General features: G+C 38.7%; 1 protein-coding gene across 1 annotated transcript; it reads left to right on the forward strand.

The window, feature by feature from the left end:
* Positions 1-359: 359 nt before the first annotated feature.
* Positions 360-14,954, forward strand: engase (endo-beta-N-acetylglucosaminidase). The gene is made up of 14 exons (XM_026916001.3): positions 360-525; positions 2,136-2,200; positions 3,649-3,850; positions 4,539-4,687; positions 5,119-5,273; positions 5,672-5,820; positions 6,477-6,648; positions 6,862-6,965; positions 8,183-8,294; positions 10,679-10,863; positions 12,047-12,189; positions 12,318-12,417; positions 13,616-13,730; positions 14,305-14,954. The coding sequence occupies exons 1-14, from the start codon at positions 452-454 to the stop codon at positions 14,701-14,703; spliced, it is 2,124 nt and encodes a 707-aa protein (XP_026771802.3). The 5' UTR covers positions 360-451; the 3' UTR covers positions 14,704-14,954.
* Positions 14,955-15,475: the final 521 nt, after the last annotated feature.

Below are 15,475 nucleotides of genomic sequence, written 5' to 3' on the forward strand. Positions count from 1 at the left end.
AGGATTTCAAACACCCAAAGAAGCCCCCTCTGTACTTTCCAATAACTTTCCAATAACAAAACATTATTTCCCATAAAATACAATTAACATGCCAATAAGATTCTAAAAATCAAATAAGATCCTACAGGATAAACTGAAATTCCAATAGGATATTTTTTGTTAAGGGTTAGCTAGCTAAAACTGACAAAACGTCAACATCTGGTTGTAGTTATTTTTGAAAAAGCAGAGATTATGGCTAAAGGACGAGCTTGGCTTGATAGCGAGGCTGGACAGCGGATGTTCATGGGACATGTAGTTTTTTGCGGGTTTTCAATTCACTTCCGGTATCATTGTGACGTAAACACGGCGTTACCAGTTCAGCCAATCAGAGTTAATGCGGAAGCTGGTGTCTCTGAAGTCAGATCTTCAACTTCATTATTTTCTGCAAATCTGAGGAAAGCGGTTATTTGTTATGGACGGTGACTCGAAAAGAAAGAGAGAGGACACTGAGGATGCAGGTGGAAAGATTGCTAAAACAGAAACCGAGTGAGTACTGAAATATAGTTTATATGTATGTATATTTATATATATACATATTTATATGTAGGTATAGTCACATTACGTGTATTACAGCGGTTGCACCAGCTGTATAAAAAGTTCTTTACTGTAAACTTTAGTTTAGTTTTATAGTTTTGTTATAATTTTAGTTTTTACAGTTTTTAAAGTGTATGTTCTAAACTTTTTGCTAAACAAACAGACAGTACTGTAAATACAGTGGATATAAAAAGTTTACACCCCTGTTAAAATGGCAGGTTTTTGTGATGTAAAAAAAATGAAACCAAGATAAATCATGTCAGAACTTTTTCCACCCTCAATGTCAGCTATTCATGATTCCCTTCCACCTTGATAAAAGCTCCAGTTCTGGCTGAAGAAAAGCAGCCCTAAAGTATGATGCTGCCACCACCATGCTTCACCATGGGTATGGTGTTCTTTTGGTGATTGTTTTTTTTTTTTTTTTAGAATTATAGAATTCTAAAATTCTATAGAATTCTAAAAACCTTTTGGAATTGGTCTCGTCAGACCATGACACATTTTGCCACATAGTTTGGAGTAATTTAGTTGAGCCTGGATGATTTTTGTGAGAAAGGGCTTTTTATCTAGCCACCCTATCCTATAGCTCAGGCATGTGAATAATATGAGAGGTTGTTGTCACATGCAGAGAGTAATCAGCACTTGTCTGATATTCCTGCAGCTCCTTTAATGTTGCCGTAGGTCTTATGGTGGCCTTCCTGGTAAGGTTTTTTTCTTGTCCTTTTATAGATTTTGGAGGGATGTCCTGTTCTTGGTGATGTCACTGTGGTGCTATATTTTTTCTACTTGTTGATGATGACCTTCATGGTGTTCCATGGTACATCTAATATTTTGGAAATGTTTTGTACCCCTCTCCTGATCGATACCTTTCAACAGTGGGACCCTGTACAGTCTTTGTCAGTTCTTTACAGACCTTGGCTTCAGCCGTTGGATGAAACCAAGAAGATGTGAAGAAAATCCTACAGAAACAGCTGGTCTTTATTTGGGGTTAATCAGAATAATTTCATTGATGACAGCTGTATGATAATTACTTTTGAACATGAGACTGAGTGTGATTGGTTCATTCTGAACACATCCACATCCCCAATTATAAAAGGGTGTGCACAATTATGCAACCAGTTTATTGTAACATTTTTATTTTTCTTATTTTCCCCTAAAATGTTTCAGATTGTTTTTCACTTAATTTTTATACGTTGTATTTTCACATTGAGGATGGGAAAAGTTCTGACATGATTTATCCTGGTTTCATTTTTTTTTACCTCACACAAACCTGACATTTGACCAGGGGTGTGTAGACTTTTTATATCCACTTATGTAATACATGATATTTTGTATAGTTGACAAATAAAATGAAAGAACCAGATTCTTAGTAAAGTAGCTAAAACATTCCTCATTCCTCATTTATCCCTTTTCCTTTATCAGCTGACTTCTAGTGCTGTCTGTCTTTCATGCAGCCTGAACTCATACTGTTGCCCAAAACCAGCTCCAGACTTCTATTGTAGCAGTAGTAAAAGATCTTAACTTACTAATCTTAATGTTAATATTAATATTAATCCTGTTTGCAGATATGAGGCAGAGGATCAGAGAAGTGTCCATGAAGTCATAACCTTCAAGTCGTCTCATCTATCAGGTACTCGATATCTCAGGAATGATTTTATTCCAATTTTTTTACAACTGCGTAATGTGTAAGGAATAAAACATGTTGAAAATAATCAATGATGGGGCGGCGGTTTCATGTTCATATCCTGAACTGTTTTATTCCTCTTATACCACAGCAATGTACCAACAATTACATATTTTTAATTTATTAATGAACTATAAATTGTTTTTAACCCAAGTTCCTGTTATCGCTTATATTATGGCAGCTATAAACAGTCATTCTCTCATCTCATCAGTCTCCTTTTTTTCCTCTCTTGAAATTAATGAGGCAAAAAAATGTGAAACAGGAAAAGCACAAAGTCCTATGTCCTGACTCTCTTTGGGTGGAAATATTACAGATTGTTATAAAGCACTAACACTGGAGACTCCTTCCATAAATGTTAAACGTCTCATCACAGAAAAGATTCTACATTTTTCTTTTGTTAAGTACCAGCACGTATTTAAGTCAGATTATAAGTCTATGTGAATTGGGTGTTGCTATAGAAATGCCCCTCAAAACTGTACAACTCTGAGATGTTTTAGTTAAATTGTGCTTTTGTAGCATAACAGTTGACTCGTAAATGTAGAATAAAAGTTGTAATTTGTCATACATACATCATACATTTTAATAATAATATTATTTAATAAATAATAATATTGATAATAATTTCAATTTATATAGCGCCTTTCTCACACCCAAGGTCACTTTAAAATTGCAACAGAGAGTCCTCCAAAAGCTGCCAGCCAGGATCTAATTTCAGTGGCGTAGCTGATCATAGTCCCACTAATGGCCTACGCAGGTATATCCTACACAGCCTGTACAGCCACAACGCCACTGGGAAACACCGGTCAGGAAAAAACACGCCACTGATCCACAATGTGAGCACAGACACATCGAGACCACGTCATTGATCCACACTGTGAGCTCAGTCCCGAGACCACTTACAATGATCATACAATATACATTTTATATACATAAGAGGATTCTGCAATGTCACAAATTGTCAAATGCATTTGTGACGACTGATTTCATCTTAGATTCATGTACCGATTACCTTTGATAGGAAATAACTCTGTATTTCTACACTGCTCCATAACATTGAGAACTGTTAAAGTGTGTTCCACTGTTGTACTGTAACTAGGTACCTGTGTGGAATTTTGTTACCCTTCTTGCCAGGGTGCCAAAAGTTCTGAACAGGGTGGAATCTGAAGCAGTGTAAAGTATTGATTAGCGAAAAGCAATAGTCATCACATCACAAATTACTGCATAGGGCTGCATCCCAAATCGCGTACTCCCATACTAAGTAGTATCTCAGAGCAGTTCACTTCACATAGGTCTCGATGCTTAGACTAAAGCATTAGTCCAGAGACTCTTTCTACTTTCGTACTTTTACACCACAAAAAATGTCTTTTCTTTTTCGAATGATTCCCATCGAGCAGAGCAGCACTATGATAAGGACACAACCGAGCCCATCAGCACTGCCTTGAAATCTTTAGATGAGCTGCGGTCCTGGAAGAGCAGCGATGCAAATCCGTTCAACGTGGCCACCGTCCCGTTGGAGAAAAGATGGCCGTCGCTGAAAGACTCTCGGATGAGGACGCTCGTCTGTCATGACATGATGGGAGGATACCTGGAGGACAGGTACTGTTCCCAACTGACTTCATCACTAAGTACTAAGTGTTGCTAACACTTACCATTTTTCATTAACAGTCAACGATAGAGTCAGAGTCATTTAAAAAAAAAAGGGACAAAAAAATAAACAAATCTTGAGCTTTTAGTAGATCTTAGGATTTTCTCCTTGTTTCCTAAGTAGTGACGAGTCCTTTGAGGGACTTTTCCATCAGCAGCTATGTATAAGTATTCACGTCCCTTGAGCTTTTCCACATTTTGTACTGTTACAACCTGGAACTGGAATGGACCTTAAAAACAGTTTCATAAATCTGAACAAAATATCCAATAACATTGAAGTGGGGGTAAAAATCAGCCTGACACTTTACACATTTGGAGGTTAAACCCTGGTCCACGTAGCCGAAGATGCAGAGCCATCAGAGATCGTTATGTATTTAGAGGAAAAGATTAAGGAAGATGGCCTGGGTTGTAAAAATCAGTAGTTCTGACTGATCAGTGTCATGAGGTACAACATTTCATTTAGTGCAAAATGCTCACATTACATGGGATGTCTGTACTTGTATTATTAACAAGCTACAGACTTCCAGATAGTAGATGCTTAAGTGCACAGTGAACTGTGTAATGCAATATTATAGTTCATTATGCACACATTGGCTGACTTCAGCATGGTCATGATAATGTTTTTTTTTTCCTCTCTAAGGTTTATTCAAGGTACAGAGGTGGACACACCGTACGTGTTCTATCACTGGAAATATATCGACATCTTCAACTACTTCAGCCATCATATGGTGACCATTCCTCCTGCCATGTGGACCAACGCTGCTCATAAACACGGCGTGCTCTCGCTAGGTCAGTCTTCTCTCTAACGTTATCGTAGGTCAGGTCAGTTCTCTGGTTAACACAAGCTTCACAGGTTTTACCTCGTGTTTTCCCCATTCTTCCTTCCACATTGTTTTTTTTTTTTTTTTTTTTTTTTTTTTACCAGAATCCTTTCCTTCTATCATAAATCTGTGAGGTGTTTGACTGGTATCAGATAAGATTATTTACTCAGAGCCAATATTTGCAAATATGCAAATGTGTACTATATGATATTATAGTTAAGATCTGAAACAAAGGCTTCAGGTGAATATACACACACACACACATATTTGAAATTCTGCTTAGCTGGATGTACTTTTAATTACGTGAACATTTTTTTTACAAGTTGATGAAAAGGGCAGTGATGCAATGAGGAATAAATAACTCAGCTTTTTTTTTTTTTAATCGTCTCTGGGTCACAGGCACCTTCATCACGGAGTGGAAGGAGGGAGAGGAGATGTGTGAGAAATTCCTGGAAGGAGAGGAAAAGTATCGCTCAGTTGCTGATAAACTGGTGCAGATTGCGCACTGTTACGGCTTCGACGGCTGGCTCATAAACATAGAGAATGCGCTGAGTGTGAGCTAACTTTATGACGCATATTACAAAATGAAGTGCAGTAAGTTTAAAAGTATATTATTACTAAACTGTAGTATATATAATAGTATATTATTATTAAACTCTATGTGTGTGTGGTTGTGGGCGTGTTTTACCAAATGTCTACACCAGGATATGAATATCTGACAGTTTTGGTCTTGTGGTGACAGTTAGCTGGTCCGTTTAATGGAAAACTGCTTATATATAAAAAAAAAAAATAAAAAAAAAAAAAAAAAGAAGGAGGACTGCAGCTTATATTTGCAAAACTAAAAGATCCAAAAGGTTTCCTTTTGATTACTGAGGTTAAGGTTAGGGTTAGCCTCATTATGTCAGTGGAAGATGCTCACAAGGATTGATATGATGTGTGTTTGTGTGTCTAGAAACGTTCTGTGAAACACATGGCTCCGTTCCTGCGCTACCTCACTGATCAGATGCATAAGCAAGTTCCCGGCAGTCTGGTGATCTGGTACGACAGCGTTCTGGAGGACGGTACTCTGAAATGGCAAGACCAACTCAACGACAGCAACAGGTGAGTCTCAGGTGTGGGGGGTATACAGTACATGTTGCATTAAAATACCAGCATACTCACAGAGTCAGGAATTTTAGGCCAAGTGGAATTATAATTCTAATTTTGCTATATTGGACACCCCAGACGTGGCGATTTTCATTACATCTGCATACAGCTGCCTGTTTTCAAAGAGGATGGTAGTAAATGCCATAACACCCTTCAGTGACAATTTTTGGGGGATCCATCCAAAGGCACATCCAAAAATATCTGTTAATCTTCAGTAAACGATTTATGTTGAGTAACTGCTTTTTCCTGGTCAGGATATGACCTATCCCGGGAATGCTGGGCTTGAGGCGGAAATACTCACTGAAATACACATACCCATTCACACACTCATTCACACCTCAAACCTAAACTGCCCCAATTTAGACTCATCACTCTACCTACTGGCATGATTTTGGGAGGCAAGAGGAAACTGGAGAACCCAGAGGAAGAGTTCAGCTGTGGACCCTAACACCAACATGCTTTCTAATGAGCTTAATGTTGTTCTTGGGGCACAATCTTTAGTACAAGTCTGAATTATTAAACACTTTCCAGGGTCTACATGTCCATCACGGTAACGTTTGAGGGATATATCTTTGGGGGAAGCTTATATAACATCTTTCTGCTCCAAATAGAGTGTTTTTTGATGCGTGCGATGGCATTTTCACCAACTATAACTGGACGGTGAGCAGTCTGGAGGATATGGCGTCCGATTCAGCAGCACAGGGGCGTCTGGCCGATATTTACGTCGGCATCGATGTGTTTGCAAGAGGAGAGGTAGTGGGAGGAAAGTTTGAAACGAATAAGGTGAGATTTGCTTTCATGCAAGTCATGATACAGTCTGATTTAGATGTATAAGTCTTGTTTATTCTTATGTTTAGTCTTTTTCCTGACTCCGGTACAGTGCACTCTGCTTGACAGAAAGCAGTAGGGATGAAAACGCATAGAATGAACTAACTGTGTCGGTCTCAATGTGGTTACTTTTTTTTAAATATCTCAATGTTGTTGTTCTTCTTTTAGGCTCTTGAGCTGGTGCGTAAACATGGACTTTCTACAGCCATTTTTGCTCCTGGTTGGGTTTACGAGTGCCACGACAAGGTGGATTTCCGCAAGAACCAGGACAAGTGAGTCCATTAATGCATGATAAATAAATATGTCCCCAATATACTCGAGGGTGCTATTTCAGAACAGTGACGCAAAATATTCCATTCAATTGAAGTGATTTTAACAGTAGATCTTGTCACAAAGCAGCTTTGCATAAATTCAAATGTAGATTTCGATTCCTAATGAGCAAGCCAGAGATGACGGAATATATTGTGAAGAAGAGTCCTGGGATGAGCATCAGGGCAGTTTTTATGATTACAGCAGCAGTTCCTGAAATGTAGAAATCTATAATATATCCGGGTGAGATTTTATGAGATTGTATGAGATTTTAAGCATAAAAACATGTATTCAGTAACTTTGACTGACAAGAGTTATTAATTATCTTCTTTTATCTGGTCAGGAACTAAGAAATCTATAGTATATTACAGTACAACTACATCTATCTTACAAATTTGTTATGAAGAAAACACAAATGTCTATTCTGTTTCATGACTCTGAAATAAAATGACTACAATAAGCACTAGCTACATTAATATGAAGTTAATGAATAGCTAATGTAAAGTTAGTTATAGCAGTGATAGCAGTATTATTAATTCAATAATGAATGATTGAAAAATATTGTTTACGAGTTGTTAGTCCTGCTACCTTGCACTCCATCCCTCCTCTTGAGGGTTCTTCGGTTTGTCTCTTTACCGTTGTATATGTATACAATATATACAACCCTTACACACATGAAACATCCCTTTCAGACAGAGTTTCAAGTCAAACCCTTTTAGGAAGGTAGAACCCTAAAAGATCATTTTTTTATAGTGGGGACAGGATGTCAGAGAGAGTTTCCTAGCACAGCGGCTAGCTAAATATCTCTATACGTCCAGTGGCAGTGATTATTTTGGTAAGTTCAACTACAACAGGAAATTTCTACTATACACAATATGCATCACATGTATATACGTGTCATATATACTGCATATGTGCTTAAAAAAATGCCAGCAAAGCATCGATTTAGACTTTTATTTAAATAAATTAAATAAAATAAATTACTTGCTACTAAAAAGCAGAAAGGAGAGATGAATACATTTTGTATGTGTGTTGTGTGTCCATTATCTGTGAAATGTCCTTGAGCTTGGACAACATGCTGTATCAAGTATTATTGCAATTATTATTAGTACCAAATACTGTGTGTTTGTGTGTGTGTGTGTGTGTGTGTGTGTGTGTGTGTGTGTGTGTGTGTGTTTAGATTTTGGGGCTTGTTATCAGACTTCCTCTACATTCACCGTCCTGAGTGTCCTCTTCCCTTTGTCTCATCGTTCTGTCAGGGTTATGGAAAGAATTTCTACTGGAGAGGGAAGGTACGTTTAACAAGGAAAGCTTATAGCCTCCTTACAGCATGATGGAAAGTGTATGCCTAAATCCTCACACCCTCGAATCTCCAACCGATCCGCTGATGTAGTTTCTGACACTGTTATTCATGAAAACAGTTACAGGAGTCATTGTAAAGTTGGAAAGGAAGAGTCAAAGAAGAGCAAATCAATCATCAGTACTTTCAGTAGTAAACTAAAATAATACAAAATTATATGTCTACAGTTGACACAACTAATCTGGAAATGTTCTGTATGTTAGGAATGCAGTTTTAAACAATTAACCCAGTTAGTTAAAAAGTAAGATACCTTTATAAAGAAAATTAACGTCAACTGGCCCAAATTCTGTTGGGGTTTTATTAGCTCATGTTAATTCCTACGTGTTTCTAGCTACCCGTTTAGCTATCTAGCAATTACTACCGAACATCGAAGTGACATCTTAAGTTTAAAACTGAGCTTTCATACTGAAAAACATCAAAACATCTCTCTAGCTAGTCTAGCTGTCTCAGCTAGCTAATGGCTCACCTGTGCATGATTCCGCAGGTTGGATGTTAAGCTGCGAAATGACGATATCTCCATGAGTTTTGGATCGCAATAATTGCAGATCAATATCGCACTTTGAAGCATTTAAAATGGAAGATGTGTGAGAATTTGGGTCAGGGATGCTCATCTGTCTTCACTGGCTCAGACATTGCTGCTGCTGTCTAAGCATTTGGTGCCTGAAGTGTAGACTTTCCACAGGAAACTGCTTTGATTCGAAATTGAATTATTTAAAGTTTGCACATACTGTGTTTTAATTGGCTTAAAAAGAAAGTAAAAGTACTATGGTTTAATTATACTCAAAAAAGGACAGTTACAGTGAACTATGTACTGAAGTACTGTAATGAGAGTACATTTAGTTCTTTACTTTCCGCCACCTGGGTAGCACTAAGCATTAGACTCAGGTAGGAACCATGACTTTTAGATTTTAAAAAGTTTGAAGGCAAAATTGTACATTAGAAATAATTCATATAATAATATACTCTCAGCGTCCACTTTATTAGGAATGCCTGTACACCTGCACATTCATGCAGTTATCTAATCAGCCAATCATGTGGCAGCAGCCCAGTGCATAAAATCATGCAGATACAGGTCAAGAGCGTCAGTTAATGTTCACATCAAACACCAGACTGGGGAAAAAGTGTGATCTCTGTGACTTTAACTGTGGCATGGTTGTTGGTACCAGATGGGCTGGTTTGAGTATTTCATAACCTGCTGATCTCCTGGGATTTTCACACACAACATTCTTTAGTGTTTAAACGGATGCGAAAGGCAAAAAAAAAAAACAGTGAGCAGCAGTTCTCCAGGCTGAAACGCCTTGCTGATAAGAGAGGTCAGAGGAAAATGACCAGATTGGTTCGAGCTGCCAGGAAGTCTATAGTAACTCAAACAATCACTCTTTACAACTGTGGTGAGAAAAACATAACAGAACACACGACACATCAAACCTTGAGGTGGATGAGCTACAATAGAAGAAGACAGCATCAGACAGCATGATTTTTTTTTCTCTAATCTTCAACTGTCTAGTTTGCGTGACTCAATGCCCATGATAGCCTCAGATTCTTGTTCTTGGGTGACAGTAGTGGAACCTGATGTGGTCTTCTGCTGTTGTAGCCCATCCACCTCAAAGTTTAATGTGTTGTGCATTCTGAGATGCTTTTCTGCTCATCACGGTTGTAAAGAGTGCTTATTTGAGTTACTATAGACTTCCTGGCAGCTCAGACCAGTCTGCTCATTCTCCTCTGAGCTCTCTCATCAACAAGGTGTTTCAGCCTGCAGACCCTCCTCTCACAGGATGTTTTTTGTCACAGAGATCACATTTTCCTCATTCTTATGTTTGATGTGAACATTAACTGATGCTCTTGACCTGTATCTGCATGATTTCATGCATTGAGCTGAATTACATATATTTTATGAAACATTTTATGATCTTTTGTAACTGAGCCAGTTACTGTCTTTCAGGCGAGTGTGCGATGATTTAAACTTCTCTTACTTGCAAGCTATAGTCTCTTAGCTCTAGCAGAAATCTCTGGGTAGCTTAAATGATGTGAAACTGTTTATGGTTATTATCAATGAGATGAAAAGATGAGAAGATAGATTGTGGATTTTAAAATAAACATTACAGTTGTGTTAATTCGAAATCTGAAGAGACAGTGGTGACAACAGGACACAACACTGTTATGTAGTGAATATTACAGGAGTAGTAATAGATAGTATAGTGTGTTCGCTTGTGTGTTTATAGTAGTAATAGATAGTATAGTGTGCTCGCTTGTGTGTTTATAGTAGTAATAGATAGTATAGTGTGTTCCCTTGTGTGTTTGTGTGTGATCGTGTAGGTAGAGCAGGACAGAACCTGGATGAATCTGAGTGCTCAGGAGCTGCAGCCTCTTTATGTGATGGAGAATTTGGAGGGAGGAGGCTGGTTTCAGACTCGAGGCTGCTCAGAGGAAGTGTGGACTGGAGGGAGTTCACTAGTGCTAGAGGGGACCATGCCCAAATCCCTGTCCAAAATCTGTGCCAGGTAAAGCTCACAAACATAATAAAGATCACAAACAAAACACACCTGTCATTATATAATAAAATAAGTTAATATATGCTCGCTGGCCACTTTATTAAGAACACTGGTACACTTGTGCGTTCATACAGTTGACTAATCATGAGCTTTGGTTAATGTTAACATCAAACATCAGAATAGGCAAAAAAAATGTGATCTCAGTTACTGTGGCATGGTTGTTGGTGCAAGATGGGCTGGTCTGAGTATTTGGGATTTTCACACACAACAGTCTCTAGAGTGGTGCAGAAAACGATAAAACATCCAGTGAGCGGCAGTTCTCCAGGCTGAAATGCCTTGTTAATGAGAGAGATCAGAGGAGAATGGCCAGACTGGTTTGAACTGACAGGAAGGCTACAGTATGCTAACTCAAATAAGCACTCTTTACAACCGTGGTGAACAGAAAAGCATCTCACAATGCACAACACATCGACCCATGAGGTGGACGGGATACAACAGCAGAAGACCATGTCAGGTTCCGCTCCTGTGAGCCAAGAACAGAGATCTGAGGCTACAGTGGGCACGGACTCACCCAAACCGGACAGAAAGAAAATCATTGCCTGGTCAGAATTTGGCATCGACATCATGAATCCATGGACCCAACCTGCCTGGTGGTGGTGTAATGGTGTGGGGAATGTTTTCAGGCTGGTGGTGGTGGTGTAATGGTGTGGGGAATGTTTTCTTGGCACACGTTGGACTCCTTAATACTAACAGAGCAAGATCTGAATGACATACCCTATGTAAGTATTGTTGCTGACCATGTGCATCCCTTTATGGCCATAATTTACCCATCTTATAATGGCTATGTCCAAAATGATAATGCGCCATGTCACAAAGCCCAAGTTGTCTCTAACTGGTTCCATGAACATGACAGTGAGTTCAGTTTACTTCAATGGCTTCCCCAGTCACTAGATCTGAATCTATTTGAGATGTGGTATAACAGGAGAGTCACGGTATGAAAATGCAGCTAACACATCTGCAGTGATTCTGTGATACAATCATGTCAACATGGACTAGAATCTCAAACGATGTTTCCAACACCTTGGGGAATCCATGCCATGAAGAACTGTGGCTGTTCTGAGAAGCTTCATAAGAAGATAATAAAATAAAGAAATACTCTCATTAACATCTCCTTACATGGCTTCTCCCCTAGGATACTTTCACTGCACGTGCCATTGGCCTCAAGGATGTTCATCTCATGCGTCTATCAGTCGTCAGACAGAGTGAATATCTCTTTAGAGCTCAAAACCACAGACGCTGCTCCCTGCACACACACAGGGAGTGACGAGATGCAGAGTGAGTGTTAATTTATGTCTTAGTTCTATCTTTTTGCTTAAAGAGTCAGTATAACAGTTACAGCCACACATGTACAGGTGTACATTTCTATTCCATGATTTGTGTGTGTGTGTGTGTGTGTGTTTCAGCCAGTAATGTGATTCCGGAGGGGTTGGATGAAGATCATGAGCTTGTGAAGCAGTTCACTCGGAGCTGTGGAGAGCGGAAAGCAAATGGCTGGATTACCAGGTCAGAGTCGTTTGTGTAGTTACTGGCTTTAGCTACACAATAAAATAGGTACCTAACCTAGTGAAACCTTGATAGCAGTTTGCATTTCATAATACAGTAGTTAGCATAATGTTAGCTAGCTTGCTGGAAAACCTGACAACTGGTTTTGGATACACAATAACATAACTTCCCCTAATCTTACCCTAATCTTACCCTAATTTTAACCTAATCTTAACCTAATCTTAACCTAATGCTAGCTAATTAACATAAATCAATAGTTAGATGTAAAATTGTAAAATAATATTAACTTGAATAAGTACAAGGTCATTAAAATCCCATAGCTAGCTAACACTGGAGAAAATGTAGCTAATTTTTAAGAAGATAAGTGAAAACGTTGAGTACTGAGTCATTTTATGCTGAGTTCATTCACGAAATATTCTAAATTTTTAAATCTATTTTGAACAAACAGGATTAGTGATCATGGCAAGTCACAAAAGTTACAAAAGTAAGCACAGCAATGCTTTCACTGGTGTGTCTGAAGCACAGAGTTTATCCGATTCTGTTGTTAGCCAGCTGTGCTGTCAGAGTCACGCTGCTCTCTGTAGCCCTAGATGTGTTTTTGTATCCTGCGCTCTCCACCACCGAATTCGGCACACTGTAATATCCTCCACACACTGGCTGTCACCATCATGACTTACTGGAAAGTCCTGCCATACAACACACTTCATAATGTTCCAGTTCCTGCTTGCTGCTGACCGAAGCAGTTACTATTTCTTCTTGAGTTAATAAGCTAGTACACTAGTTAGCTAGTACGGTAGTGTATTGAAAAACTCATGAAAAACTCATGCTTAGGAGAAGCTTTTTTTTTTTTTTTAAAACCCATATCCTCTCTTTATTCCAGATAATGAGGAAACTGCTTTTTCTGAGGATGAAGTGTGGGCTTGATTGAGTTTAAATATTTATTACACCTCACATAATATAAGTGCCATTTTATGACAAATAGCCTACTTTATTATGCGGTGTTGAACGTATTTTCACTTTTCGCTACACAGACATATTGACTCGAGAGCCTCATATTGAAGAAAAAACAAAAAAAAACCGATATATTCTACATTGTTACACCTCTTACTTCTGTACGAGGCTATTTTAATATCTCCCCAGAAATGCCATTTGTTCTTCTATAATAATATATTGCTTGTGTGTGTGTGTGTGTGTGTAGGTGTTTCCTCCTGGAGGGGACCGGGTGTGCCCTGAGAGAGGTGTGTGTCAGTGTGTCTCGAAAAGACGAAGAATCACAGGATCTTCCGTTTAACTGTAGGATCGGAGAGATCATGGTAAAAGAGAATGAATGTCTTAATTACCAACCTGAAGTTGATTCTTTTCATCATTATATTATTCCTCTTATACTACAGCAGTTAGCCAAAACGAACAATGTCTTACATCATACATTTATCATACGTCATACATGTTCTGTAATGTCAGTGAAAGAAGGTAATTTCCTTAGATATCACTTACATTATTACAGCTATGAACAGTCGTTCCTTCATCAGATTCTATTTTTTCTCTCTCTCATGGCAAAAACAAAAAAAACCGAAGCTTGTCATTACCAACAATCTCCAAAACACTCTTTCCTGAAGACTTTCCTGGGACAGAAAACCTAAAAGACACCTAAAAGCTTTACCTCTGACTGATATAAAGTGCTTTGTTTTATTACGGTTAATGTTATAGAAAATGAATCAACACTTTCTGACCAATCAGAATTGAGGATTCAGGAGCGCTGTGGTATAATCATTATTAAGCCTTAATAGTGCTGTAGTCTGTAACTCCAGCTCTGTCTGCTCTTCATCTCTATGTTTATTAATATAAATAATCGGGAGGGAAACTGTTTTTTTTGCCACTTTTTTGCAGGTGTTGGATGCAGAGAGTCTCTTCAACCCTCTGTTGCCCATCCAGAGCATGCGTGTGCGTGATGTGGTGTGGCATAAAGGAGATGTTGATGTAAATGGAAAAGCCGCAAAGGTATTTCTGAGCGCTACACTAACCTGGCGCTACCCGACTCAACTGGCACGATATTTTCGTGTGTTTTGGCGTCATGTACGCGGTCCTGACCCGCGAGTTGGGCCTGGACTGGCCGTGCCTATCGGCCGGTCGTATTCACCACAGTACCGTGTGGTTGAGCTTGAGGTTGAACACGCGGCTGGAGTGATGGAGCTGCTGGTGGAGCCGGTGCGCAGAGAAGGCTTCAGCTTGCCCGAGTCGCACTGGGGGAGACAGACACTGAGCTATACACACTCCACTGATACATAAACATACCCATACTGTATACGCAAAGATTTTTTTTTTTAGTGCACTTGCTCCATGTTGTATTTTAATTGTAAAGCAACTCTGAGTGTGAGAAAAGTGCAACACATCATTTCAAGTATTTTTGTATTATTAATGTCTTTGAAAGAAATTCTGAGTGGTTTTTACTTTAAAAATCATGGGGGTTTTTTAAATACATTTTTTATATTTAGAAAATATGTGTTTTTTTTAATAAAATACTTTTGCCTGCCTCTTCAGCTCACTGCCTATTTGTCAGTAATATTCTTAAACAGAACCCCAGTGTTTATTGGCATTGACTGATATTTGGAAAGGAGCCAGCAAGTAACTGGCTAATAACTGCTGAAGCATTAAATCCCGAGACAGTCACGCTGGCCGTGGTCTCAGTGCTGTCCTCAGAGAAATAAACTGTCTACACCTGTCTCACCTATCTGTATCTGTACTCCTGTCATTATATACACCTGTCTCACCTATCTGTATCTATACTCCTGTCATTATAAACACCTATCTCACCTATCTGTATCTATACTCCTGTCATTATATACACCTGTCTCACCTATCTGTATCTGTACTCCTGTCATTATATACACCTGTCTCACCTATCTGTATCTATACTCCTGTCATTATATACACCTATCTCACCTATCTGTATCTGTACTCCTGTCATTATATACACCTGTCTCACCTATCTGTATCTGTACTCCTGTCATTATATACACCTGTCTCACCTATCTGTATCTGTACTCCTGTCATTATATAC

The sequence above is a fragment of the Pangasianodon hypophthalmus genome, chromosome 13, assembly GCF_027358585.1.
Source record: "Pangasianodon hypophthalmus isolate fPanHyp1 chromosome 13, fPanHyp1.pri, whole genome shotgun sequence".
In the NCBI taxonomy this organism is placed as follows: Eukaryota; Metazoa; Chordata; class Actinopteri; order Siluriformes; family Pangasiidae; genus Pangasianodon; species Pangasianodon hypophthalmus.